At 42.8% G+C, this 27,151-nt stretch overlaps 1 protein-coding gene and 1 pseudogene across 2 annotated transcripts in view; one reads left to right on the top strand and one right to left on the bottom strand.

Annotated features, from left to right (window-relative positions):
* The window catches only part of LOC311098887 (chymotrypsin-like elastase family member 3B), a 16,668-nt pseudogene extending 15,945 nt beyond the window's left edge, over window positions 1-723 (top strand). Inside the window, exon 7 of the transcript in view lies at window positions 694-723. The product of the transcript in view is annotated as a chymotrypsin-like elastase family member 3B (transcript). The remainder of the gene's footprint in view (window positions 1-693) is intronic.
* Window positions 612-25,475, bottom strand: wrnip1 (WRN helicase interacting protein 1). Its single transcript, XM_084188024.1, has 7 exons — window positions 24,819-25,475; window positions 23,511-23,705; window positions 21,038-21,288; window positions 10,666-10,889; window positions 3,495-3,650; window positions 2,956-3,035; window positions 612-1,094 (listed from the first exon to the last, which is right to left on the bottom strand). Exons 1-7 carry the CDS (start codon window positions 25,461-25,463, stop codon window positions 813-815), a joined length of 1,833 nt encoding a protein of 610 aa, XP_084044150.1. The 5' UTR covers window positions 25,464-25,475; the 3' UTR covers window positions 612-812.
* Window positions 25,476-27,151: the final 1,676 nt, after the last annotated feature.

Raw genomic sequence — 27,151 nt, forward strand, 5'->3', positions numbered from 1 at the left:
GGGAATAAACTCCCCATATACACTGAGTGTACAAAACATTTCCATGACAGACTGACCAGGTGAATCCAGGTGAAAGCTATAATCCCTTATTTATGTCAATTCTTATATCCACTTCAATCAGTGTAGATGAAGGGGAGACATGGATGTGTGCAATTCAGTGGGTGAATGGGCAAGACAAAAGATGTAAGCGTCTTTGAATGGGGTATGGTAGTAGGTGCCAGGCGCACCGGTTTGAGTCTGTCAAGAACTGCAACGCTGCTGGGTTATTCAAACTCAACAGTTTCCCATGTGTATCAAGAATGGTCCTCCACCCAAATGACATCCAGCCAACTTGACACAACTGTGGGAAGCATTGAAGTCAACATGGGCCAGCATCCCTGTGGAATGCTTTCAACACTTTGTAGAGTCCATGCCCTTATGAATTGAGGCTGTTCTGAGGGCAAAAGGGGGTGAAACTCAATATTAGGAAGGTGTTCCTAATGTTTTGTACACTCAGTGTAAATCCTAGATGATAAAATGCATTATAATAAAAGGTGTTAATTACTGTTCCTGTTTATTTATAACAGTCTATTGGACAAAATATATCAACATAATGGTAACAATCTACAATACAAGATTAAATGTATTTATTTAACAAAGTGATAACATTGAACTCAAAATTAGTCTTAGGCATAAGTGTTCAATTCGTGTTAGATCCAGCAGCATTTTCAGAGGTCCTCATAGCACAACAATGGAAGCTTTAGCATTCTAACCCTCATAGTAACCTTGACCTCAGATGCCAGAGGTCATGTGTCAACCTCAAAGGTCAGAGGTTATGGGTCAGAGGGGTTCCAGGTGAAGAAGTCCATGCCCCAGAGCTCCTCAGGCAGGTAGTCCTGCTCCACAGGGGCACTGAAGGCAGGGTTGTACTTGTAGCCCTTAGCATAGCCCAGGTCCTTCATGAGTTTGGTGGGGGCGTTGCGAAGGTGCAGGGGAACAGAGGGCAGGGGTCCCTTATGGTTCCTCAGACTGGCCTTCACGTTATCGTACGCCTTGTAGATTTCTACCGACTTGGGAGCCCTGGCCAGGTACACCACACACTGAGCCAAGATCACCTGAGGGTGGGAGGGAAGGAAGGAGCGAGGGGAGGAAAGAAGAAAGGGAGTAGAGAGAGAATGACCTTTATTAGCGTTTTGATATGGCCAAATATCAAAAGGCATACCGGATACCAGGGTCAGAAAATAAAGAGTTACTCAGGTAAAATCCAATTTCTCTGTCTTTATTGTATCCACAACATAGTAAAGAGCTGATATTTAACAGAGGCAGATACAGTGGGGAAAAAAGTATTTAGTCAGCCACCAATTGTGCAAGTTCTCCCACTTAAAAAGATGAGAGGCCTGTAATTTTCATCATAGGTACACGTCAACTATGACAGACAAATTGAGGAAAAAAAATCCAGAAAATCACATTGTAGGAATTTATTTGCAAATTATGGTGGAAAATAAGTATTTGGTCACCTACAAACGAGCAAGATTTCTGGCTCTCACAGACCTGTAACTTCTTTAAGAGGCTCCTCTGTCCTCCACTCGTTACCTGTATTAATGGCACCTGTTTGAACTTGTTATCAGTATAAAAGACACCTGTCCACAACCTCAAACAGTCACACTCCAAACTCCACTATGGCCAAGACCAAAGAGCTGTCAAAGGACACCAGAAACAAAATTGTAGACCTGCACCAGGCTGGGAAGACTGAATCTGCAATAGGTAAGCAGCTTGGTTTGAATAAATCAACTGTGGGAGCAATTATTAGGAAATGGAAGACATACAAGACCACTGATAATCTCCCTCGATCTGGGGCTCCACGCAAGATCTCACCCCGTGGGGTCAAAATGATCACAAGAACGGTGAGCAAAAATCCCAGAACCACACGGGGGGGACCTAGTGAATGACCTGCAGAGAGCTGGGACCAAAGTAACAAAGCCTACCATCAGTAACACACTACGCCGCCAGGGACTCAAATCCTGCAGTGCCAGACGTGCCAGACGTGTCCCCCTGCTTAAGCCAGTACATGTCCAGGCCCGTCTGAAGTTTGCTAGAGTGCATTTGGATGATCCAGAAGAGGATTGGGAGAATGTCATATGGTCAGATGAAACCAAAATAGAACTTTTTGGTAAAAACTCAACTCGTCGTGTTTGGAGGACAAAGAATGCTGAGTTGCATCCAAAGAACACCATACCTACTGTGAAGCATGGGGGTGGAAACATCATGCTTTGGGGCTGTTTTTCTGCAAAGGGACCAGGACGACCGATCCGTGTAAAGGAAAGAATGAATGGGGCCATGTATCGTGAGATTTTGAGTGAAAACCTCCTTCCATCAGCAAGGGCATTGAAGATGAAACGTGGCTGGGTCTTTCAGCATGACAATGATCCCAAACACACCGCCCGGGCAACGAAGGAGTGGCTTCGTAAGAAGCATTTCAAGGTCCTGGAGTGGCCTAGCCAGTCTCCAGATCTCAACCCCATAGAAAATCTTTGGAGGGAGTTGAAAGTCTGTGTTGCCCAGCGACAGCCCCAAAACATCACTGCTCTAGAGGAGATCTGCATGGAGGAATGGGCCAAAATACCAGCAACAGTGTGTGAAAACCTTGTGAAGACTTACAGAAAACGTTTGACCTGTGTCATTGCCAACAAAGGGTATATAAAAGTATTGAGAAACTTTTGTTATTGACCAAATACTTATTTTCCACCATAATTTGCAAATAAATTCATTAAAAATCCTACAATGTGATTTTCTGGATTTTATTTTCTCAATTTGTCTGTCATAGTTGACGTGTACCTATGATGAAAATTACAGGCCTCTCTCATCTTTTTAAGTGGGAGAACTTGCACAATTGGTGGCTGACTAAATACTTTTTCCCCCACTGTATACGGACAACTCTTGGTTGACCTTGGTGACAAGATTTAAGTGTTTTCTCACCTCACACTCTGGCATCCCGATGAAGTGGCAGGCCTGGAAGGCAGATACAGCCTGGGGAAGGGCAGAGGGATCTGCCATACCTGAACAAAATGGACAGGACATCCAGTCAGAACACACCATAACCTTGTCTAGACCTCTTTGAGTTGTAAGGGATGACTTCCATGGCTCTGACAGACACAGAACACATTAAGGTAGACGCTAGAGAAACACAAAGTTGGCGAGGTGCAGACCAACGGAAAATAGACTCAGAAAAAAAGAAAGTAGCATACAGCTGCCAGGGCCAAAATAAGATTCCCCTGCGGTGATACCAAAGATGCTAGATCATATTTGTTGACATAATAGTTTGGTACAGGTAATTAGTGCTTGAACAACATGGTTTAAAAAAAAAAGCACATCCTCCTCCTTCCGGTTTTTTCTGAGGGTGCGCCAATGCAATGGTTTATGTAATTGGGTCAACAATCACAATAACTGATTAAACAACAACAATGGTTTGATGTAAACAGAGACAAAAAAAAAAAAGACAAAATAGTATCACACACCCACGTCTTCACTAGAGAAGCGGACTAGTCTGCGAGCCACGTACAGAGGGTCCTCTCCTCCCTCCAGCATGCGGCCCAGCCAGTAGAGGGAAGCGTTCTCGTGGGAGCCCCTCATTGATTTGTGCAGCGCTGAGATGCAGTTATAGTGCTCCTCACCTTAATATAACAAACACAACAAAGTATGGGTGGATGGGTGGGAAAATAACCATATAGATATAGACAGAAATAGAAATCCATAGAAATGCACTATATATACAAAAGTATGTGGACACCCCTTCAAATTAGTGGATTTGACTATTTCAGCCACACCGTTGCTGACAGGTGTATAAAATCGAGCACACTGCCATACAATCTCCATAGACAAATATTGGCAGTAGAATGGCCTTACTGAAGAGCTCAGTGACTTTCAACGTGGCACCGTCATATTAATGCCCATGATTTTGGAATGAGATGTTTCGACGAGCTGGTGTCCACATGCTTTTGGTCATGTAGTGTACATATAACACAACACAACAACAAGTGGGGAGGGAAGGGGTTAGGTGAGGATGAAGAAAAATAAGACGGATCCATAAAGATATAAATAATACTAATGATATTTCTAAAGACAGATCATTGTCCAGGTGGTGTGTTATCGCCTTGTTTTAGTAACAGTACCCCCCCGGGCCAATCCCCAACGTCGTCACACACACACCTCTATTTTATTAGTCAAGCTGAGGGAAAGTTTCATCCCCCCTGGTAGAGCCCCATAGAGAAGCAGCATACACTAAATCTCTGCCCTGCCAACAGCTGAATCTCTGTTATATAAGAGGGCCAGTGGAAGGGATGTCTTGTAGTCTTACATTTTAGTCATTTTAGCAGACACTCTTATCCAGAGCGACTTACATTAGTGAGTGCGTACATTTTCATACTTGTCCCCTGTGGGAATCGAACCCACAACCCTGGCGTTGCAAGCTCCACGCTCTACTAACTGAGCCACACGGGACCATATGTTTCTTAGAATATTTCTACCTGTATCAGCAGACCTGGGTTCAAATACTATTATATGAGTTTTACAGGCACAATGGAAGAAATGAAATAGTCCTAAAAGTACAAACCCTTGCCCCATCTTGTAGCCTATTTGTAAGAACAAAAAAAATACTATTTGAATGCAGGTCTGATCCCTCGTGATCCATGGGAGGGGTGGGTTTGTTGCCAAGCTGTCCCTATGGTTTTCCATCCATCTCCCTCCAGTCCACACCCATACCATCTGAATCAGAGATAGTTGCTACTCAGAGTGACATGAGGCCTAAATTGGGCAGAGCTTCACTGGCAGCTTTCCAAAGCAAAAAGCAATACACAAAGGTTACTGGTTAACTGTAGAGGGCTTAGAAACAAATCCAGACAAAAGCCTGGTTGACCCAAGTCATTTATTTTTTTAGATCAGAAAAAATAAGAAACCTGCACACTGCTCTTGATAGTATCACTGCTCTTTAATAAGCTTTACGTATCAACCTCAAGGCCTTCGTCAGAGCTTTTGTGAGTTAAATTAAAAAAATTAGCTCCCTTAAGTAGACATAGCACCACCCACATCCGTTCAATGCATCGAATGGGGTTGGAGTCGAGGGAAAATAAGTGTTACCAAATATAACAATGTGCATTTCATAAATATTCCAACAAAGTGTGTACATAAAACGCATCAAACACGTCTGTAAAACCACAATGAGGACATAGACCCACCAAGCAAGTGTTCATAAATCATTCGCTACAGCGCAAGAAAAACGTCAGAGTAATCTGAAATGGTGGCATTAATTCATGTTCACATTTACAACATAACATACATAGGCATTTCATCATTAAGACCTTTAGGACATAATGTCTGGAGGGTGAAAATCCAAAAGCATTCTCTTTTGCTCAGAGTATTATTTATATCACCTCCCCTGTCTGATATCTTAACGTTCTCTATGCCACAAAATCTAAGGTAGAAATGTCATGCTTTCTCTTGATTGAACTTTTATGTTCACTAATTCTCTGTTTGAGAGGACGAAAGGTTTTACCTACATAACAAAGCCCACATGGACATTTAATCATGTAGATGTATGTGTTAACCATTTTCCTGTATGTGGGTGGCAGAAATATTCACATTTCATCATATTGTTGCACTGTGCGCAACCTCTGCATTTATAGCTACCATTCGGAAGAGAGCGTAAAAGAGCCTGGCTCATTTTCTTTTGTGGCTGGCAGTTGGCATGTACCAATTTATCGGGTAAATTGCGACCTCTCCTATGTACAATAAGTGGTGGATTCTTAAATTCAGCTGGAAAAGCTGGGTCCAATGATAAAACATGCCAGTGTTTCTTAACAGCATCTCCCACTTTGCGCCAGTTCAAAGTACAGTTGAAGTCGAAAGTTTACATACACTTAGGTTGGAGTCATTAAAACTCATTTTTCAACCACTCCACACATTTCTTCTTGTTAACAAACTATAGTTTTGGCAAGTCGGTTAGGACATCTACTTTGTGCAAGACACAAGTAATTTTCCCAACAATTGTTTACAGACAGATTATTTCACTTATAATTCACTGTATCACAATTCCAGTGGGTCAGAAGTTTACATACACTAAGTTGACTGTGACCTTTAAACAGCTTGGAAAAATCCAGAAAATGATGTCATGGCTTTAGAAGCCTCTGATAGGCTAATTGACATAATTTGAGTCAATTGGTGGTATACCTGTGGATGTATTTCAAGGCCTACCTTCAAACTCAGTGCCTCTTTGCTTGACATTATGGGGAAAATCAAAAGAAATCAGCCAAGACCTCAGAAAAAAAATTGTAGACCTCCACAAGTCTGGTTCATCCTTAGGAGCAATTTCCAAACGTTCATCTGTACAAACAATAGTACGCAAGTAAAAACACCATGGGACCACGCAGCCGTCACACCACTCAGGAAGGAGACCTTGTGAATATGCTGGAGGAAACGGGTACAAAAGGATCTATTTCCACAGTAAAACGAGTCCTATCGACATAACTTGAAAGGCCGCTCAGCAAGGAAGAAGCCACTGCTCCAAAACCGCCATAAAAAAGCCAGACTACGGTTTGCAACTGCACATGGGGACAAAGATCGTACTTTTTGGAGAAATGTCCTCTGGTCTGATTAAACAAAAATAGAACTGTTTGGCCATAATGACCATCGTTATGTTTGGAGGAAAAAGGAGGAAGGCTTGCAAGCCGAAGAACACCATCCCAACCGTGAAGCACGGGGGTGGCAGCATCATGCTGTGGGGGTGCTTTGCTGCAGGAGGGTCTGGTGCATTTCACAAAATAGATGGCATCATGAGGAAGGAAAATTATGTGGATATATTGAAGCAACATCTCAAGACATCAGTCAGGAAGTTAAAGCTTGGTCGCAAATGGGGTCTTCCAAATGGACAATGACCCCAAGCATACTTCCAAAGTTGTGGCAAAATGGCTTAAGGACAACAAAGTCAAGGTATTGGAGTGGCCATCACAAAGCCCTGACCTCAATCCTATAGAAAATCTGTGGGCAGAACTGAAAAAGCGTGTGCGAGCAAGGAGGCCTACAAACCTGACTAAGTTACACCAGCTCTGTCAGGAGGAATGGGCCAAAATTCACCCAACTTATTGTGGGAAGCTTGTGGAAGGCTACCCAAAATGTTTGACCTCTCGTTGCTCCCATCCTTGGGCCTTCCCATGCATAGACCTGGTTGAGCTGGTAGTCCTCTGTGTTTCATTGATATTTCTTGATCTTTGTTGCTTGTAGGAAGTCTCTGTATTTCCCAATGGACTGGTTGATTGAGTCGTCTATGGCTGTGAAGTTTGGGCCTAGAATCTCCTTCATTATAACCTTATGTTCACTGATCTTAACTTCAACCTCTTTTACTTCCTTCGACACATGTTCAATGATTAATAGCATTAAAATCTAAAGAACATTTGTTGAGGATTTCACCCATTTCTGAACTAAAGTTGTCGTTTTTCCCTATTGTAGGCTCCTTCTGTATTCTCAGTCCTCTTGGAATGCGCTTGTTGCGCCAATACTCACTAAGAGTGGTGCCATGCAGGAACAAACTAGTCTCTTTCTCTCAGTCTCTGGAGTTGGATTTTAAGTTCTCCAGTAGAGTGCAGAGCTAGGTTGTCCATGTTGGAGGTAGGGAAGAGGATCTTATTGGCGTCTACGTAAAAATGTATGCACACATGACTAAGTCGCTTTGGATAAAAGCGTCTGCTAAATGGCATATTGTGTGAATGAGAGGGTACTCGCACAATGCGTGGTAAGTGAGTTGATCTCTCTGATAGTGGATCCATTGTCTACTTGGTATGTCCTTTTCCTTTTCGTGTTTACTTGCGCTCGTAAATGTAAATGTACAGTTAGACCTATAGCTGGTAAAACCATCCATCCTGTATGTCCAGCTAGATTTGACATAACAATTAAGAGGCTGCTGAGTTGGGTCTAGGCTATATTTGTGTTCCTGTTGTATAGTTAACGTATATTAATCATTTCTGGGGCATCTTCAGAGGAAAGTCTGGTTAGATTTTAATTTGGCTAGCTCCTTTAACCCCATAGGCTTACTTAGGTTCTGGATTGTCTCTGGAGGCCCCCAGTCCCCCCAGGCCAATTAACCCACTGTTGTGGTGATGCTCTAGCCTGGTCCTGTCTGTCTGTCCCATCTTAGCATCATTGTATGGCGTGACAATGACCATATGAGCTGGCAAAACAGCACTAAACCCTCCATATCCCAGCCCACATCCTGAGGCATTAGCCCACATCCTGAGCCATTAGTTGTGGCTGATAAAATGATTGTTGGGGCTGTCTTGTTAGACTTCAGTGCAGCTTTTGACATTACTGATCATAGTCTGCTGCTGGAAAAACTTATGGCTTTACACCCCCTGCTATAATGTGGATGAAGAGTTACTTGTCTAACAGAACACAGAGGGTGTTCTTTAATGGAAGCCTCTCAAACATAATCCAGGTAGAATCAGGAATTCCCCAGGGTAGCCGTTTAGGCCCCTTACTTTTTTAAATCTTTACTAAACGACATGCCACTTGCTTTGAGTAATGCCAGTGTGTCTATGTATGCGGATGACTCAACACTATACACGTAAGCTACTACAGCAACTAAAATGACTGCAACACTTAACAAAGAGCTACAGTTCTTTTCGGAATTGGTAGCAAGGAATAAGTTAGTCCTAAATATTTCCAAAACTAAAAGCATTGTATTTGGGACAAATCACTCACTAAACCCTAAACATTTTAGTCATTTAGCAGACGCTCTTATCCAGAGCGACTTACAGTTAGTGAGTGCATACATTTTCATACTGGTCGCCCGTGGGAATCGAACCCACAACCCTGGCGTTGCGAGCGCCATGCTCTACCAACTGAGCTACACGGGACTAAACCTCAACTACATCTCGTAATGAATAATGTGGAAATTGAGCAAGTTGAGGTGACTAAACTGCTTGGAGTAACCCTGGATTGTAAACTGTCATGGTCAAAACATATTGATACAACAGTAACTGATGGGGAGAAGTCTATCCATAATAAAGCGCTGCTATGCCTTAACAACACTATCAACAAGGCAGGTCCTACAGGCCCTAGTTTTGTCGCACCTAGACTACTGTTCAGTAGTGTGGTCAGGTGCCACAAAGACGGACTTGGGAAAATTGCAGTTGGCTCAGAACAGGGCAGCAGGACTGGCCCTTAAAAGTACACGGAGAGCTAACATTAATGACATGCATCTCAATCTTGTTTTTGTAAGAGGTGTTGACAAGCTGAATGTACCGAGGATTCTGTTAAAAATACTAGCACACAGCTCGGACACCCATGCATACCCCCCAAGACATGCCACCAGAGGTCTCTTCACAGTCCCCAAGTCCAGAACAGACTATGGGAGGCGCACAGTACTACATAGAGCCATAACTACATGGAACTCTATTCCACATCAAGTAACTGATGCAAGCAGTAGAATCAGATTTAAAAGAACAGGTAAAAATACACCTTATGGAACAACGGGGACTGTGAAGAGACACACAAAGGTACAGACACATGCATACGCACACATTGTGATATTGTTGTATGGTGGCATTAAACATTTTGTATTGTGGATATATAGTGGTGCAATTATGTTATAAAATGTACTGTTTTATCTTTTGTTTTATATGTAATGTAAGTGCTTTAATATGTTTGGACCCCAGGAAGAGTAGTTGGCAGCAGCTAATGGGGATCCCTAATAAATACAAATAAATAAATACAAATTAGTGTGTTGACACAGCTATATTGGATAAGGCTTAAGGCAGAGGTTAAAAGAGACTGTGATCAAGTCCCCTCACCTTCCCTTTTCAGACACTAATGCACATAATATAAGAGTTATGGCGGGTACTACGTTATCTATGACCACACCAAGAAGTCTATCAATCTCCTAAGTGTCTTCTGACTAACATATTCTGGTTATTCATTGATTCCAGTAAGATGACACTCACAACAACCAGCCCTTGCTTCTAAAGCATCAATCAAGGGCAGTGGGCACCAATAGCACCTGGCAGGCTGGCACCACAGTGACATCAATGATACAGTCACTGTCTGAGGGTTTTAACCTAATTAGCGCTAGCCGTCTGGCCTGGCCTGATTCAGCTAATGTAGAGCAGGGCATATTGAAAGAGTATACTGTACGTGTTAAAGGGCACGGTGTTCTTTGGCTGGATCTGGCTGCATCTCTCAGACTCAGAGCAAAGGGAAAGTTAGTTCTCCTGATAGGACCACCACACAACAGCACATTCCCCATTCCACCAGAGACCTCTGAAACACACCTAAACTATTCACAGGCTTATTTTGCCATCCATTCCCATGAGCTGACAGGGCAGCTGCTGTAAAGCCAACCAGACAGGATGTCACCACTCTGTAATTATCAAATTGAATCATGACAAGTGACATCATTTGTCATCTAAATGTCTGTCAGTCCAGTGAGGGGCAGTGTACAATAACAACCTAGGAAAATGTAAATGTCCACTGACTGCAGTTGAATCAATAGAAAATAATGTATGTTATGGTTGAACCATTGAGGAGCATCAAGATCATCAGTGTGCTGGAGTTTCAATTTAGTGTACAGTTTTTCTCCATGCACCTAGTAGTATGATAGGTGTGCGACTACTATACTATTTTTTATTGAACCATTGGGCTCACCTGCTTTGTCGTAGAGGATATGGGACCTCTGAAGGCCCTCCTTCACATGCTCCTCCTGCACCACAATGTCCTGTGGGGTACTGCCAGATCCTGATTGGCCAGGATGGGCTGCACCCACCAGGGCCTGAACAGCCAGCTGGAGCCCGTTTAGCCCCGCCCGGGCGTCTCCGTCACACAGGTGGGCTATGGTGTCCAGAGCCTTCTGCTCAATATAGACCTTTGGTCTACAAAACATGAAAACAAAAACACATAGAATTATAACAAATAAGAAATGTTTAGCTCTGATTATATTAGGCCTAAGTGGCACAGAGAAAAGTGACAATAACTGTGTCTTTTTGCCATACTGCACATAGAAGCGTTTTCATCCAACATCAAATAGAGACCTTGCTGCTCAGAATTTGACTCCTGCAAACAGGGTGCTAGAGTTTCTGGTTGATCCTCCAGATCCCCCAGCCAACTACCCAATCCTTCATTCCCAGTTCCAAACGGTTGACCCTGATGGAAAGCACCCGGTAGGACGCCACAATGAGACCCTCTCACAGCGGCAGGCCTCCCCTCCAGGTATTTTGACATAAACCAGACCCACACGGGGGCGCACTCTTCAATTTAGCCAAGGCAGCATGGGCAGTGTCCTTGTACCAGCACCTGGTCTAATACCATGTGTCATTCTCAAATAAACCTGTCTCTAAAACAAGTACACAACAGAGATTTGTTCCACTTGGCCACTAGTGATGGGGGGGGGAAATCGCTAGTTACTTATCGGGATATTATTTTTGGCAATATATCTTATTGTTTTGACAATATCGCAATATTATTTTTGCGCTAGTTGGCTGTACCTGCACCAAAATAAAATCACAGTACTGAATCGCAATACATATAGAATCTTGAGAATCGTAATCGTTCTTCGGCACCTAAGTATCGTGATAATATCGTATTGTGAGAGCTCTGGCAATTCACAGCCCTATTGGCCACTAAGCTGACAAATAAACAACCCCTTACCAAAAAACACTTTATGGAGTCAGCAGGGGAGCATCTTTATTGGACTTGGCCTGGGTGATAATGTCATTGCAGGAGCTGGAGAGAAGTTAGCTTAGAACTGAGTGTTCTTCTGGCCTGGGTGTCAGGTGAAACAGACAGGACAGTGTTGAGCCGACAGTCCTGCGATGCAAACACCCTCCATCAGCTCCAAGTGGGTCAGGACATTTAATACTGATCCACATAACTCACACTTAACCCACCATGCCAGGGACTTGCCATTTGACAAACGCATCATTCTTGAGGAGAATTTCAGAGTTTATTGAGTGGCCTCCAGAAACAAAAGACCTAATCATATATCAAAATCTATCCATTTCATTTGGTATCTATTCTAGTCTACATGTGCAATCATCTATCAAGTTGATGTTTGAAGTTCTTCCATTTAATTTCTAATAATTTGAGGTACTGGTAGGGCTGTTACGGTGACCGTATTACCGCCTCACTGAAGGAAGTCATATTCCACGTGACCGTTTGTTTAGTCACGGTAATTCTCCAAACTCTGATGGTGCTGATGGTCATTAGTAGCCTAACAAACTTGCTAACTGCCTGGTACTCAGCACTCTATTGTCCCTCTAATCACTCTGACATCAATGCAAATGTCATCAGAAATCTAATCAAACACTTCATGAGAGCCCATGAGCTCATGTTGCGCAACATTCCTATAGGCTATGCAATTGCATGAGAAAGCAGAGTGATGGCCTCTATTAAAAAGAGGAGGATCCCATCAGCTTTCTATAGGCTAGGCCTACTATATTTATAGTGCCTTCGGAAAGTATTCAGACCGCTTAACTTTTTCCATATTTTGTTACGTTACAGTCTTATTCTAAAATGGATGAAATATGCTTTTTTTCCTCAGCAATCTACACACAACACCCCATAATGACAACGCGAAAACAGGTTAAGGAATTTGTTATGAATGTATAAAAATGTAAAACAGAAATACGTTATTTACATAGAGTACAAGTCAAAAGTTTGGACAGACCTACTCATTCAAGGGATTTTCTTTATTTTTACTATTTTCTACATTGTAGAATAATAGTTAAGACATCAAAACTATGAAATAACACATATGGAATCATGTAGTAACTTCAAATAGCCACCCTTTGCCTTGACAGATTTGCACACTCTTGGCATTCTCTCAATCAGCTTCATGAGGTAGTCACCTGGAATGCATTTCAATTAACAGGTGTGCCTCCTTAAAAGTTAATTTGTAGAATTTATTTCCATCTTAATGCGTTTGAGCCAATCAGTTGTGTTGTGACAAGGTAGGGGGTTATACAGAAGCTAGCCTTATTTGGTAAAAGACCAAGTCCATATTATGGCAAGAACAGCTCAAATAAGCAAAGAAAAACGACAGTCCTTCATTACTTTAAGACATGAAGGTCAGTCAATACAGAACATTTCAAGAACTTTGAAAGTTTCTTTAAGTGCAGTCGCAAAAACCATCAAGCGCTATGATAAAACTGGCTCTCATGAAGACTGCAACAGGAATGGAAGACCCAGAGTTAACTCTGCTGCAGAAGCTAAGTTCATTAGAGTTACCAGCCTCAGAAATTGCAGCCCAAATAAATGCATCACAGAGTTCAAGTAACAGACACATCTCAACATCAACTGTTCAGAGGGGACTGTGTGAAAAAGGCATTCATGGTCGAATTGCTGCAAAAGAAACCACTACTAAAGGACACCAATAAGAAGAAGAGACTTGCTTGGGCCAAGAAACACGAGCAATGGACATTAGACCGGTGGAAATGTGTATTTTGGTCTGGAGTCCAAATTTGAGATTTTTGGTTCCAACCGCCGTGTCTTTGTGAGACACGGTGTGGGTGAACGGATGATCTCCACATGTGTGATTCCCACCGTAAAGCATGGAGGAGGTGTTATGGTGTGGGGGTGCTTTGCTGGTGACACTGTCTGTGATTTATTTAGAATTCAAGGCACACTTCACCAGCATGGCTACCACAGCATTCTACAGCGATACGCCATCACATCTGGTTTGGGCTTAGTGGGACTATCATTTGTTTTTCAACAGGACAATGACCTAACACACCTCCAGGCTGTGTAAGGGCTATTTTACCAAGAAGGAGAGTGATGGAGTGCTGCATCAGATGACCTCAACCCAATTGAGATGGTTTGGGATGAGTCGGAACGCAGAGTGAAGGAAAAGCATCCAACAAGTGCTCAGCATATGTGGGAACTCCTTCAAGACTGTTAGAAAAGCATTCCAGGTGAAGATGGTTGAGAGAATGCCAAGAGTGTGCAAAGCAGTAATCAAGGCAAAGGGTGGCTATTTGAAGATTCTCAAATATAAAATATACTTTGATTTGTTGAACACTCTTTTGTTTACTACATGATTCCATGTGTTATTTCATAGTTGATGTCTTCACTATTATTCTACAATGTAAAAAATAGTAAAAATAAAGAAAAACCCTTGAATGAGAAGGTGTGTCCAAACTTTTGACTGGTAGTGTAAGTATTCAGACCCTTTGCTATGAGACTCGAAAGCTCAGGTGCATCATGTTTCCATTGATCATCCTTGAGATGTTTCTAAAACTTGATTGGAGCCCACCTGCGGTATATTCAATTGATTGGGCATGATTTGAAAGGCACACACGTCTACATAATGTCCCACAGTTGACAGTGCATGTCAGAGCAAAAACCACACCATGAGGTCGAAGGAATTGTCCGTAGAGCGCCGAGACAGGATTGTGTCGATGCACAGATCTGGGGGAAGGGTATCAAAACATTTTTGCAGCATTGAAGGTCCCCAAGAACACAGTGGCCTCCATCATTCTTAAATGGAAGAAGTTTGGAACCACCCGGCCAAACTGAGCAATCGGGGGAGAAGGGCCTTGGTCAGGAAGGTGAACAAGAACCCGATGGTCACTCTGACAGAGCTCCAGAGTTCCTCTGTGAAGATGGGAGAACCTTCCAGAAGGATAACCATCTCTGCAGCACTCCACCAATCAGGCCTTTATGGTAGAGTGGCCAGACGGAAGCCCCTCAGTAAAAGGCACATGACAGCCCGCTTGGAGTTTGCCAAAAGGCACCTAAAGGACTCTCAGACCATGAGAAACAAGATTCTCTGGTCTGATGAAACCAAGATTGAACTCTTTGGCCTGAATGCCAAGCGTCACATCTGGAGGAAACCTGGCACCATCCCTATGGTGAAGCATGGTGGTGGCAGCATCATGCTGTGTGGATGTTTTTCAGCGGCAGGGACTGGGAGACTAGTCAGAATCGAGGGAAAGATGAATGGAGCAAAGTACAGAGAGATCCTTGACCTGCTCCAGTACGCTCAGGACCTCAGACTGGGGCAAGGGTTCACCTTCCAACAGGACAACGGCCCTAAGCACACAGCCAAGACAACTCAGGAGTGGCTTTGGGACAAGTCTCTGAATGTCCTTGAGTGCCTAGCCAGAGCCTGAACTTGAACCCGATCGAACATCTCTGAAGAGACCTGAAAATAGCTGTTCAGCAACGCACCCCATCCAACCTGACAGAGCTTGAGAGGATCTGCAGAGGAATGGAAGAAACTCCCCAAATACAGGTGTGCCAAGCTTGTACCGTCATACCCAAGAAGAGTCAAGGCTGTAATCGCTGCCAAAGGTGCTTCAACAAAGTACTGAGTTAAAGGGTCTGAATACTTATGTAAATGTCATATATTTTTAATATATTAGCAAAAATCTCTAAAAAAAACTGTTTTTGCTTTGTCATTATGGGGTAGTGTGTAGATTGATGAGGGAAAAAAACAATTAAAAATCAGTTTTAGAATAAGGCGTAACAAAATGTGGAAAAAGTCAAGGGGTCTGAACACTTTCCGAATTCACTGTATTTCTCTACTTTCCTAATATTAAGCCCATTGCTTTTCTTAACAACAGGAGTATAGCCTACCTGGCTGGCATGAAAATGAAACACGGGAAAAGCGTCCTCCATTTGCTATTTAAGTGCATAGATGACAAGTATTTTTTCCCCTGTCCCTGTTTCGAGACAGGTGCATGATAATGGTCCATTCTAAATTGAATTCTTTTTCACACATATTATTTAGTATCTGTAAAGACAATATTAAATCAAGAATAGTCTGATGGGTGACAATATTAGCGTATCACTTGTGAATTAGATATGATCACTTGTGAATGATGCCCAGCGTAAGGCAAGATACAATGCCTTTTTCCCCCTACTTTTTCTAATCATAGGACATGTCAAAAATGTTATAAATTGATTTGCATTTTAATGAGGGAAATAAGTATTTGACCCCCTCTCAATCAGAAAGATTTCTGGCTCCCAGGTGTCTTTTATACAGGTAACGAGCTGAGATTAGGAGCACACTCTTAAAGGGAGTGCTCCTAATCTCAGTTTGTTACCTGTATAAAAGACACCTGTCCACAGAAGCAATCAATCAGATTCCAAACTCTCCACCATGGCCAAGACCAAAGAGCTCTCCAAGGATGTCAGGGACAAGATTGTAGACCTACACAAGGCTGGAATGGGCTACAAGACCATCGCCAAGCAGCTTGGTGAGAAGGTGACAACAGTTGGTGCGATTATTCGCAAATGGAAGAAACACAAAAGAACTGTCAATCTCCCTCGGCCTGGGGCTCCATGCAAGATCTCACCTCGTGGAGTTGCAATGATCATGAGAACGGTGAGGAATCAGCCCAGAACTACACGGGAGGATCTTGTCAATGATCTCAAGGCAGCTGGGACCATAGTCACCAAGAAAACAATTGGTAACACACTCCGCCGTGAAGGACTGAAATCCTGCAGCGCCCGCAAGGTCCCCCTGCTCAAGAAAGCACATATACAGTGGGGAGAACAAGTATTTGATACACTGCCGATTTTGCAGGTTTTCCTACTTACAAAGCATGTAGAGGTCTGTAATTTTTATCATAGGTACACTTCAACTGTGAGAGACGGAATCTAAAACAAAAATCCAGAAAATCACATTGTATGATTTTTAAGTAATGAATTTGCATTTTATTGCATGACATAAGTATTTGATACATCAGAAAAGCAGAACTTAATATTTGGTACAGAAACCTTTGTTTGCAATTACAGAGATCATGCATTTCCTGTAGGTCTTGACCAGGTTTGCACACACTGCAGCAGGGATTTTGGCCCACTCCTCCATACAGACCTTCTCCAGATCCTTCAGGTTTCGGGGCTGTCGCTGGGCAATACGGACTTTCAGCTCCCTCCAAAGATTTTCTATTGGGTTCAGGTCTGGAGACTGGCTAGGCCACTCCAGGACCTTGAGATGCTTCTTACGGAGCCACTCCTTAGTTGCCCTGGCTGTGTGTTTCGGGTTGTTGTCATGCTGGAAGACCCAGCCACGACCCATCTTCAATGCTCTTACTGAGGGAAGGAGGTTGTTGGCCAAGATCTCGCGATACATGGCCCCATCCATCCTCCCCTCAATACGGTGCAGTCGTCCTGTCCCCTTTGCAGAAAAGCATCCCCAAAGAATGATGTTTCCACCTCCATGCTTCACGGTTGGGATGGTGTTCTTGGGGTTGTACTCATCCTTCTTCTTCCTCCAAACACAGTTGTTGCCTTCTCACCAAGCTGCTTGCCTATTGTCCTGTAGCCCATCCCAGCCTTGTGCAGGTCTACAATTTTATCCGTGATGTCCTTACACAGCTCTCTGGTCTTGGCCATTGTGGAGAGGTTGGAGTCTGTTTGATTGAGTGTGTGGACAGGTGTCTTTTATACAGGTAACGAGTTCAAACAGGTGCAGTTAATACAGGTAATGAGTGGAGAACAGGAGGGCTTCTTAAAGAAACTAACAGGTCTGTGAGAGCTGGAATTCTTACTGGTTGGTAGGTGATCAAATACTTATGTCATGCAATAAAATGCAAATGAATTACTTAAAAATCATACAATGTGATTTTCTGGATTTTTGTTTTAGATTCCGTCTCTCACAGTTGAAGTGTACCTATGATAAAAATTACAGACCTCTACATGCTTTGTAAGTAGGAAAACCTGCAAAATCGGCAGTGTTTCAAATACTTGTTCTCCCCACTGTACATGCCCGTCTGAAGTTTGCCAATTAACATCTGAATGATTCAGAGGAGAACTGGGTGAAAGTGTTGTGGTCAGATGAGACCAAAATGGAGCTCTTTGGCATCAACTCAACCCGCCGTGTTTGGAGGAGGAGAAATGCTGCCTATGACCCCAAGAACACCATCCCCACCGTCAAACATGGAGGTGGAAACATTATGCTTTGGGGGTGTTTTTCTGCTAAGGGGACAGGACAACTTCACCGCATCAAAAGGGACGTACCGTCAAATCTTGGGTGAGAACCTCCTTCCCTCAGCCAGGGCATTGAAAATGGGTTGTGGATGGGTATTCCAGCATGACAATGACCCAAAACACATGGCCAAGGCAACAAAGGAGTGGCTCAAGAAGAAGCACATTAAGGTCCTGGAGTGGCCTAGCCAGTCTCCAGACCTTAATCCCATAGAAAATCTGTGGAGGGAGCTGAAGGTTCGAGTTGCCAAACGTCAGCCTCGAAACCTTAATGACTTGGAGAAGATCTGCAAAGAGGAGTGGGACAAAATCTCTCCTGAAATGTGTGAAAACCTGGTGGCCAACTACAAGAAACCTCTGTGATTGCCAACAAGGGTTTTGCCACCAAGTAATAAGTCATGTTTTGCAGAGGGGTCAAATACATATTTCCCTCATTAAAATGCTAATCAATTTATAACATTTGACATGCATTTTTCTGGATTTTTGTTGTTGTTATTCTGTCTCTTACTGTTCAAATAAACCTACCATAAAAATTATAGACTGATCATTTCTTTGTCAGTGGGCAAACGTACAAAATCAGCAGGGGATCAAATACTTTTTTCCCTCACTGTACATGCATAATCACATTTGCAGTCATTTTTGATAATGGTGTTTCCCCGCTAATGGAACATTCGCGCTTATAGCCTACTGCCGTGTGCGCATTGCGGCACTTATAATGTGAAGACATAGTCTAACAGTTTATCAACATTTTAAGCTAAACGTTCTGATCTGTTGCGTCAGCCTCATTGCGTAAAAAAGGTTTGTTGATGCTAGTGGTTTGTATTAATTTGGGATCTATCGCATCCCACAACTGTCTCAGACTATGTTTGGAGTATTTATTTCTCGCACAGAATAGGTCAACTTTTGTACTATGGGGGATAATAGATTGACATAGGCTAGTGCTTTTGCTGTTTGCAAGGCCTACTCATCTAGTTGGCTGGCGAAAAGTGGATAGTTCTTCCAATATCTTCAATATGCACCTTGGAATTGGATAAGGACGTGCAGTTGCGTCCCCTATGTGTCTGTCTTCACTTGTAGTCTGTGAGAAAGACCCGATCACGTGATGGAGAGCCATGTGAGTGAGAGGTGCTTCGGAGCACGCAGCACTCTGGGAGAAGGGAATTATAATAATTATATTCAGCCCAAGGGCACAACGGCCACAAAAGGCATGGATTATTTTAGCGGGCATTACGGCCACACAAAGGGTATGCTGCCGGGAAATTCGAAGCATTATCAAGTGCTTGTCAAATTGTGAATGAGAGACTGATGAAGTGTGTACAGCCTGCGCAAAAAACTAAGCAGAGCTCATGCCTTACATGCAACTTTTTTCAAATCATCATTAGAGTCGCATTATGCAGCCTTACAATGTATTAAAAATCTAAACATATAGCCCAACGTTTGTAGAACAACTAAAGTTACATTAATAACTCTAAAGCATATAGGAGTACCCATTTCTTTGTTAAGTGCTCAACACAGAAATAGCCGCATGTGCGCACTCCCTCAAATCGTTTGGAGAAAATATCCTTTGTATTTTATTCAGCTTGGTTCAATTTTATTCTTCATACTATAAAATAATATAAAATAATGCCACGGAATTCTAAGCAAATCTTGTCTGCTAAATGAACTAGTGTAGCCCGCAGCCGTATGGCATAGCCAGATGAGGACCTAACATAAGGACAACTCAGAGTATGCTATTCTGTCCTTCTGAAATATACATTTTCTTCATATCATGTTTCATTAGACCTGTCTAAAATAAATAATGGATTTATTGTGAAGGTGTAGGCTATATTACATGGATTTATTAGACTATTTAAAATGTAGATGTTCCAAAGGTCTGCATCAGTGGCTTGTAGGCTATGTGTGGAAGCCAGGAGATGCTAAATGTGTTTATGTTAATTAACGGTCAATTACCACAATCACATTTCGTGACCGCCACAGCCCTAAGTACCGGTATACTGATTCTGATCTATGAGCGTAAATGAAACAATAGATCTATATAGTAAATACCTGCGGGTAGATTAATAACATATACTGTTTACATGTTGACATTTAAGCCACTAAGTGTGACATCTGAACTGCATGCCATAGCTATGTGACACCAACAGCTCATTACCTTTTCTACCAACCTTTCAATTCTATTCATGACTTTTGGCAAACAATCAAATGAGAAGAGGAGGGTGATAAGGGTGCGCACATACTAAACTAGTCTTATCTAGCTGTCCCAGTGGGACCTTCCTGAGAAACATGCAGCCAAACATGTCGGTCTCCTCCCTTGGCTTGGACTCAAGACAAGACAAGATGATAGCCCTTTTTTAATTTGATAGGGGTGAGAGAGGGCAGCCAGGGCTGACACCATTTTTTGCTGATGCAGTGTGGAAAATGTCTGATTGAAAATGTTCCTTGGAACAAATGTATAGTTTGATTAATTTGACAGAGCCCTATATCACTCCCAGAAAAATTATAAATCAAAACAAGGTAGGATGTAAAGATGAGATGCAATAGAAAGGGTTGGTCCACCTGAGCGTAGAGATCTGTACACAACCAAAGAGCATTTCACTCCATGGCTTGCACCTGTACCAACATCTTTAAACACAAATATAACATCTAGCTCAATCATCACCACCACTCAATCACACCCATGTTGACCATAAAGGCTCCCTGCCATGAATCTGGCAGACAGTTAAAACTGAGCCCTCATCTGCTGCTAGCAGTTAACAGCTGTCTCACTTAAACAGGCTAGGCTATACCCACACACACCCCTCCATCTCTGTCAACACAGAGAGAGACACACACAGAGAGAGACACACACAGAGAGAGAGACACAGAGAGAGAGAGAGCACAACTGCCAGGGCTGTCTGCCTATAGTCAGCCCTGCCAGTCCATAAATTACCTAAAGGAACACATTTTAAGGCAGGCACAGAGGAGAGAGAGGACCTCCTCCTCGACCAATCAGGGTTCAGGTATCCCAGACTTCCGGATGACATGTGTCCCCGCGGCACGTTCCGTGTGAACGAGGGGCGCATTCCCAGAGGAGGGGGCATTAGCTACTTACTCTGATCCGAGCTCGGTTGAGTCTAACTCGTCTTGATCCATGCCATCGTTGAGATCTTCTCCCAGTACACTGATCCCCAGCGTAGCGACGGCCCTGAGCAGGATCGACCCCATCGCCTCCACAGACAGCTTGTCCAGAACCAGGACCCTGCACCTGCTCAGCAGAGCCGCGTTCACCTGGAACGAAGGATTCTCCGTGGTCGCCCCGATCAGAGTCACCGTCCCACACTCCACATGAGGGAGGAAGGTATCCTACATACAGACAGACAACAAGAGACATAGAAAGAGAGAGAGGAAAAGAGAAGTTGTTGAGCATCCAAAAAGTGGCTCAATATCAAGGGTGAGTCACAGTGCTTTGATTACCTGTGCATGAAATACCATTGGCACTATTCCTCATTAGGTTTAATAGGGTAGCTGTGTAAAAGCATTATAGGGTACATGGTTAAAAGACAAAGCTATATCACGCATGCGCTATGATGGCTATGTTTTCCATCTTAGCACCTCTTTAGCCCGAGCCGGGTGTAGAGGGTCGGCCCTGGCTCTAACTGCCTGTTAATTGTTATCAGGATTTACAGACTAAATTCTGTCATGCAGGATAAAGGGTAGTTCTGTGCCACAGTGAGAGACATCCTTCATATTATACTACACAAAATGAAGATAGGAACAATAAATATCCTTCTTATCAGTTACTATTAGAGTGATACTTGGTTACTATGTTATTGTTACTATAATTTGTTAAACTTTGTAGGTATATTAAAATCATTGTGGCATGCCGTAAGAAGCAATTATTTCGGATCTGATTTTCTATCAACACCCATCTGTCCATTATAGTGCTGAGCGATTAGTGCTTTTTGAGGTCGGTTCGGTTCGATTATTTGAAAAATAATCAAGGTTTTCGATGTTTTATTTAAAAAATAAATGACATTAAATGCACCATGCATTATGTGGGTTGAATGCTGTAACACAGAATAAGACAATTAATAAAAGTCCCATGAAGGTAGTGACTGTCCATTACTGCTTATCACTTATTAAACCATCATTTACTCACATTACTTTAATAAAATATTTCAGTTGTGTATATTACATTTGTTTTATTTGATGACTTTATTTCATTCCAAGTCATCATCTCATCTCTATAGAGCTGCTGCCTTTACTGTTTGACAAAATCACTATTTTAGTAGTTCTTAATAAGGCATACTTTTGACAGCTAAATACCAACTATAAATCATTTAGATCATGTAGAGATACCTTGCGAAGCAACTACTCTCTATCGCTCTCAATCGAGCGTTCTTATGTCCCTTCTCTCTGTCTCCGTGTCTACCACACACAGACCGTACAAGTAGGCGCGCAATGGATTATGCTCATTGTATTTAATGACCACGTGTTCTGTGCTAAACTATGTAGAATATTGGCCAGTTGGAAACTACAACTACATTGCACAGTTCGGGCTTGATCTGATTTAGCTCTTGAGAAACTGTGCATTGAGCTCACAGAAAAAACAGAACGAAATGGAATTCATATAATTTAACCAAAGTTAGTTGTCTAAAAAATGAAAAATAACTGACATTTCGGTTAATCGTTCAGCACTAGTCCATTATGTTAAATTTATAACAAAATATGTTTTAGTCGATATGTACTGGTCAGGGATGTGGACTACAGATGCACATTAAGTACAAACCATTGTTACTATTATTATTACAATGGTGGGTACTGTTACACAATGGTGTTGAGTTGTGAAAGAAAAGAATGGCCATTAACATTCAACATCAATCTGAGGAGTTATCTTGGCTAGTTAGCTGATATGATACCAGATTCTAATTATGTAAACAATCTCTCTCTCAAATGGCTTCAGGGAATCCGATTAAGATTCCACAATTTATCTTTCCATGAATCTGTGGTAGATACAAAGAGGGTGGGTAATGGGTATTGTTTCTGAGGGAATTGGCTGAGTCTTTATTTTGGGATCATGGGATGGACATTCCCATACTAGTGTGGTTGAGACCGCGCAGACAGGCTAGCATGATAGCCAATCAGAAGGGTACAGAGATAATAATATAATATGCCATTTAGCAGACGCTTTTATCCAAAGCAACTTACAGTCATGTGTGCATACATTTTTTACGTATGGATGGTCCTGGGGATCGAACCCACTACCCTGGCGTTACAAGCGCCATGCTCTATCAATTGAGCTACAGAGGACAAATGTGTGGCTGTAGCTTGGGGCAAGGGCTAATAAATCATTTGGGCTACAACTCCATTGAGAGTACACTACTCCAAATGAAAAATGTAATAATTTGAAATATGAAAATAATAAGACAAAAGATGAGTGAAATTAGACCTACACATTTTCATAAAAAGAAATGTCATCATTGGAATTTGTATCTTGGAGTGCAAGATTTACCCTTTGTCATTATAATTGGCTAAAACTTGAGCCCAATTCTTCTTATTGGCTGGAGCACTTTGGTTGTTATTACCTGTTGTGACTTGTTGAAGCGATGGATCTCATCTATAAAGAGGATGGTCTTCCTCTTCATCAGTTTTAGCTCATTCTGGGCCTGCTTAATGACCTCTCGCACCTCATTGGTGGACGTGCTGGTGGCAGAGAGAGAAACGAAGCGGGCCGTGCCCCTCTTCTTACTGCTGCTGGCTATGATGTGGGCCAGGGTGGTCTGGAAGGAAGGACAGAGATACATAAACGTAAGAGTTCATAGTGATACCACCTCTAATTCTTATTCATCTATCTGAAGAAAGCGAGTACTTGTGAATACTTGTCTCATTCAAAACATGATTACTACTAATGATGAAGATAGATACATAACATGATACCCTCTCTTATGTGTGGGGCCCTATGTGGAAAGTATTTTCCCTCATTAAATCCTTGAGAATGCAGGCAGGATCTACTGATCCTGCTTCATGCCACTGTCACAGCATTTTATGTCTGTATTTTAAAGGCCTATAATGCACTTTCCAGTCCCTATAATCCACGGATAGAACTAAGTTCCCTGGTCCCTGTCTAGAAGACCCTGAAGACAGTCATAAATATAGCCTCTACTGTAAATCCTGGAATCCAGCTCCATAAATAAATCTTATGAAACCTGACCCCTGACACCAGGGGCTGACAAGCTGCAGAAATGACCTTATCTTTTATATCTGTCAGTAGGCTTAGCAAGAAAGGGAAAGTGTTAGAGGCATGCTGTTATGATGGCCAGTCAAGTGAGAGGTAGGTGGCCTAATATGGTGTTAACAGTGCAGATTACTCAAGCCTCCAGCCAGTCCCTATACAGTATCTAGGCCTAATGGGAGAATTTCAAGCAGTTCCTATTATGTGACTGACATCCATGTGCATTGCAATAATCACATTAACTCAGTCAAACATCACCAAAAAGCTGCAGAAATGACCTTATCTTTTATATCTGTCAGTAGGCTTAACGTTATGTAGGCACTGGGCATATGCCCTATTGGTTACACATTCCAAGGCTGCGGCAAGGTCTTCCCTGCCCACGGGGGTCTCGTGTTCTTGAGCAATGACCACCTCAGGGGGATGGTTGGTTGAAATCAATATTTGTCTGCTAGACGGATTATTTCCCTAACAAGCTGCAACTGAGCAACACTAATTGGTCTGGTCAAAAACAAAACAAAAACAACGCTGATGCTGATATGAGAAGTTGTTGTTGCTGCTGCTGCTATTGTCAGTCACACACTTCATCATCACTCACTTGTTACTTTCGTTTACAACATAAAAATATAAATTATGTCTATGTTTGCAAAGTAGAACACCACACCTTTCCACATCCAGGCGGTCCCCACAGGATCAATGACGGTATCTCCTGAGAGTCCAACAGCGACCTGAGAAGGGTGTGTTCTCCCACTACTTTGTTTTGGCCGAAATATTCCTCTAGCGTGGTTGGTCGCAGTTTCTCCGCCAGTGGTTTATCGATATTCAGCAGTGCGCTCGCAGGTGTTGTTTCACGCGGGGTCTTTTTCAGTGTGTTCGATACAGGTGGGTCGATGCCAAACTGTCCCATGGCCACACCTGGCCCTGTCTCGCCCGGTGAATGACGTTTAATTCCTTTACTGACAGCAGTGCTGGCACTCGGCTTATTCGATAAAAATGTTATTCGTTCACCTTCAATTGGACCCTTATTTCTGTTGATCTGAAACATACCGAAAACCGGAGAGGACGGCGTGGTACCTTTCCTCGCCTCCGACGAGTCTGTCTTGTTGACAGGTGGACTAGACGCTTCGCTAGAAATGCGAGATTTCTTGAGAGGTGGTTCGTTTTCGTCTTTACTGGTTGATGTCGGACAACTGTCATTGTTTAACAAACATCTGTCCAGATGGGCATTGATTTCTGACGCCGCGAAATCCTTCGAACAAACGGGACATTGTAATTGCTCTGCAACGCTACCTGCGACTTCGCTCGCCATTTTTTATTTCCCGCTAAACTTGACCTCGTCACGTGACCATAACACCGAAACTTTAGAATAATATTATTATTTATTATAGCAGGTATATATATATTTTTTATTTCACTTCATATTTATTGTGTTCACTTGCAGCATGTGAGCCATTTCTGTCTGCCTAGGACAGGGTATAACTTTTATATAAGCATTATGGGATTTGTAGTGTATGGCTCTGTGGTTAGTGGGCTTGAGGGCTTCTGGGCTACAGTTGATTTAAGCCACTTCAGTTTTACAAACAAAGATGCAATGGAACAGGTGACAGATGGAATAAATACATTCTAATTTTCCCCATTATCCAAATGTATATCAACATCTCTTGCCAGGAGTAACATAGCCTACATGCATGTCTGACTGTCTGTATTTTTCTCTTCAGCTCAGACAAGAGGCCCAGCAGCCATGAGAGACAGACACCTGAGGTCCCCCTGCAGAGGAGGACAGAGAGGGCCCACCATAGAGAGAGGGCCCACCATAAAGAGGGGGCCCATCATAGTTGGGTGTCTACCCCAGCCAAGGTGGCCAAGCTGAAGGTAGTCCACCAGCGAGCTGAAAGCCGGAACAACGTAGCCAAGCTGGCCTTCTTCTACTACCTGGAGAGGGTGGAGACCATGCGCTGCTTCTGGGAGCTGAAGCACATTGAGCTGGAGGGAATGGAATGGCATCAAACCCATGGAAACTATGTGTTTGACGTATTTGATACCATTCCACTTATTCCGCTCCAGCCATTACCACGAGCCCGTCCTCCCCAATTAAGGTGCCACCAACCTCCTGTGGTAGGCATATTATACACTGAGTATACAAAACATAAGGAACACCTTCCTAATATTGAGTTGCACCCCTTTTGCCCTCAGAGCAGCCTCAATTCGTTGGGGCATGGATTCCACAAGGTGTCGAAAGTGTCCCACAGGGATGCTGGCCCATGTTGACTCCAATGCTTCCCACAGATGTGCCAAGTTGGCTGGATGTCCCTTGGGTGGTGGACCATTATTGATACACACAGGAAACTGTTTAGCGTGAAAAACACAGCAATGTTGCAGGTCTTCACGCTCAAACTGGTGTGGCTGGCACCTACTACCATACCCCGTTCAAAGGCACTTAAATATTTTGTCTTGCCCATTCACCCTTTGAATGGCACACATACACAATCCATGTCTCAATTGTCTCAAGGCTTATCCTTATTTTACCCTGTCTCCTCCCCTTCATCTACACAGATTTGAAGTGGATTTAACAAGTGACATCAATAAGGGATCATAGCTTTCACCTGGATTAAGCTGGTCAGTCTATGATATGGAAAGAGCAGGTGTTCCTAATGTTTTGTACACTCTGTGTATATGGCAGATTTCATATGTCCTTTTCCTTTGTCATGCCAATTAAGTTTATGGTTGACTGGCACCATCTTGTGTCATAGTCCCATCACTGCAGAATGCTGCAATCTACTGCGTCCCCCTAGAGGTGGCTTTAACTTAACCCCCCAAAAAAGAACAGAACCAAGATGCAGTCAGTGTTTTAGCCACAGGGTGGCATCTCTCTCAACTTTGAAAAAGGAGCCAATAGTTTGACTCCATTCTCTGCTGTACGGTTTAGTTCGGACTTGATAAGAAACCATTATGCAGTACCCCAAAATATAATATTATACCCGTTACAACAAATTCGTT

Source organism: Coregonus lavaretus (assembly GCF_964263955.1).
Source record: "Coregonus lavaretus genome assembly, chromosome: 23".
NCBI classification, from domain to species: Eukaryota; Metazoa; Chordata; class Actinopteri; order Salmoniformes; family Salmonidae; genus Coregonus; species Coregonus lavaretus.